General features: G+C 41.4%; 1 protein-coding gene across 1 annotated transcript; it reads right to left on the bottom strand.

Annotated features, from left to right (window-relative positions):
- Positions 1-1,668: 1,668 nt before the first annotated feature.
- LOC139210992 (alpha-2A adrenergic receptor-like) lies at positions 1,669-2,901 on the bottom strand. Its single transcript, XM_070841224.1, has one exon. It carries the CDS (start codon positions 2,851-2,853, stop codon positions 1,669-1,671), a length of 1,185 nt encoding a protein of 394 aa, XP_070697325.1. The 5' UTR covers positions 2,854-2,901.

Genomic DNA, 2,901 nt, shown 5'->3' with positions numbered 1-2,901 from the left:
TAAGGATTGTCTTGAAAGTATTTCAAGGTACTAGTTGCATCATGTTGATTGCTCAGTATTAATATAAATTGTTAAAATGTTCCAGCAACTACAATAATCTATTTAAGTTTTTTCATTCTTCATAAGAGCTGTTATGGCAGGGGCCACTTGTTTTTACCTTGTGGACATAGTTTTTTAGCTTTCTCTTGCATAGATTCTTCTTGCCACAAAACCTCAAATACCAGTGTGTCTAATATTTCTCGTGTCAGATTGTTCGTGGGAACTCTGTCAGCAATACAGTAGGTCTATAGTTTACCATTTGTGGTAAGTAACGTTGTATTTTAAGACTCAGAGACATGGTTGAGCCCAAACATGTGTACCACAGGAATCTCAAAACACCAGAGTCCCAGAGAGCCAGTCATGGGAATCACTCTGACATTTGCTGTATAAGAGAGGTGGTTAGAGGAAATGTTTGCTAAGTTAAAGCGACCACGGATGGCTGACGCTGGTATAAAAGTCTGTTTGTCAAAGAAAAAAGAAGAAGAGACGGGGAGTGCTGGTATCAGACCAAGTATAGGAACACAACACACTGATAAGCTTGTGTGGATATTAACCTCACAGTGTAATTTGCAGCAGCCACTCATATTTCTATTGCTGTGCAATTTCTGTTTGACTCCAGGGGATGATTTAATGATATCCTGATATGAAGGGCTATAATTCATGATAAACTGCATTCAGTATTGTTGTGTCCCCGCACCTCCAAGGCATAATTTTCTCCTCATATAATTGTCTTGTTCTCATCCTTGTTATGAGTGAGGGAGATAGGTGGTGGTATGCAGACACCATAGTTTTGCATTCAATTTGCTTTCATATGCGCTTGATATTGTTGCACAAAGATAAATTGTTTTATTTGCTGCACTTCTGCGTTTTAAATGATTTGCCTTTCTAAGTCTGTCTTTTCGTTCATTCTGATGGCAATTACAGAGAGAGGGGCTCAGTTTCCAAATGATGTGCATCATTTTGGCATTTCATTTGTCCCGCAGAATAATTGCTGTCAGGACCACAACTCATCTTTCAGTCATAATGAAATTACTGGCCGTGTTTGTGTACAAACTTTTTCATTGGCTTTACAGTAATTGTAACGTATTGCACGCCGATCACATGTAAACATTTTCTTGCACTTCAATATAGTTGATTAATGGAGTTTGCAGGCCTGTCTTTATATGACCAACATTACTATTTTCACAGTCAGTGGTCTCCCAGAGGTAATGTGCAGCAGTGGTCTGATGTGTTTCATGTTTAAATCATACTGGACCCTTTTAAGTCTTTAAAGTTTAAAGCACCCAGTACTCAAACCAATGTAATACTGTTACAAAATGAGCACATACATGTAGAAAATGTATCATCCTTGTTGTCATGACTGTACAGTGTTAAAGTCTAAACTCACAGGTTGTCACAGTGGAACATCAGCTGTAAAACAAACTGCACATTTGTTGTTTTTTTTTTTTCTCGTGATTCAACATTACAAAAACACTGTTGTCGAAGTACACAAAATGTTAAAACACAAATGCAAAGTATGATACATTTTTCAAATATTCAATAAATATCTTAATACATTTTCAATGTGATATTTACACTGACTGGAGCCTCAATATAGATTTTTGAAATGCATACAGAAAAAAATCTTATTCACAAACCTGTTCTGTTTCTTTTACAAAGGATCCTTTTAAAAGACCTCCTGAAGTCATTATTGAATATAGTGTATATAAAAGGATTTAGTGAGCTATTGCAGTAACCAAACCAGAAAAACATTTTGAACAGTGTTTCTGGGACACAGCAGGTGTCACACACTGCAGTGAGTGTGTATGTGAAGAAAAAGGGGAACCAGCAGAGCACAAACACTCCCATCACCACAGCCAGAACAAATGTGAAGCGCCTCTCTCTGTGCTGCCTTCCTTTCCACCTGCTCACTCTCACACAGGGCTGTGCGTCTCGCTTTGGAGAGGTTTCTCCAGGCTTCATCTGAGCCACTTTGGTTGTTCTCATTCCCCTCTTCTTCTTCAGGGTGCATAGGATGGTTTCGTTCCCATCGGACGAGGAGGGTTCTTCCTCCACGTCTAGCCCATTCACCTCTCTATTGCTGCCCTCTTCCTCCTCCCCCACCTCTCCGTCTTTTCTCTCCAGGTTGCCTGAGTTGCCGTATTCTCTTTTCCTCTCACCTGGTGGGGCTCTTGTTCTTTTCTTGGCAATCTGGTAGATTCTAACATACACCATAATCATGATGACGCAGGGGGCAAAGAAAGAGGCGGTGCTGGAGAATATGATGTACCATTTCTCCTCATTAATTTTACATTCAGGGCTGTCCTCTTTACCCTCGTCCTTCTCCATTGTGATAAGTGGTGGGAATGAAATGATGGCCGCCAGCACCCAAACTATGAAGATTGTGCATTTAATCCTGCGCGGTGTCCTCCTCAGGTTGTACTCAATCGCTTGACTGACAGACCAGTATCTGTCCAGGCTGATGGTACACAGGTGAACGATGGATGAGGTGCAAAAGAGCACATCCAAAGCCAGGTAGATCTCACACCACACTTTACCGAAGTACCAGTAACCCATCAGTTCATTTGCTAAAGAGAATGGCATCACTAAGGTGGCAACCAGGATGTCTGCACATGCCAGAGACACTAAGAACAAGTTCTGAGGTGCTCTCAGGGCTCGGCTTGTGATCACAGCAATTACTACCATGACGTTGCCAAAGACAGTTAGCAGGATGAGGATACCCACCAGGATCGTTAGAGGCACAGAGGTCTGCACGGTATACGGGTGCCTGCCGGGCAAAGTCTCATTTCCGCTGATAATGTTAAGACAACCCATCAGGTTGAGCTGTGATGTCGATGATAGTGTCTGAACAGTGATCCTTTA

This window comes from Pempheris klunzingeri, chromosome 12 (genome assembly GCF_042242105.1).
Source record: "Pempheris klunzingeri isolate RE-2024b chromosome 12, fPemKlu1.hap1, whole genome shotgun sequence".
Classification (NCBI taxonomy): domain Eukaryota; kingdom Metazoa; phylum Chordata; class Actinopteri; order Acropomatiformes; family Pempheridae; genus Pempheris; species Pempheris klunzingeri.
This window is presented reverse-complemented; position numbering and strand designations above follow the sequence as displayed.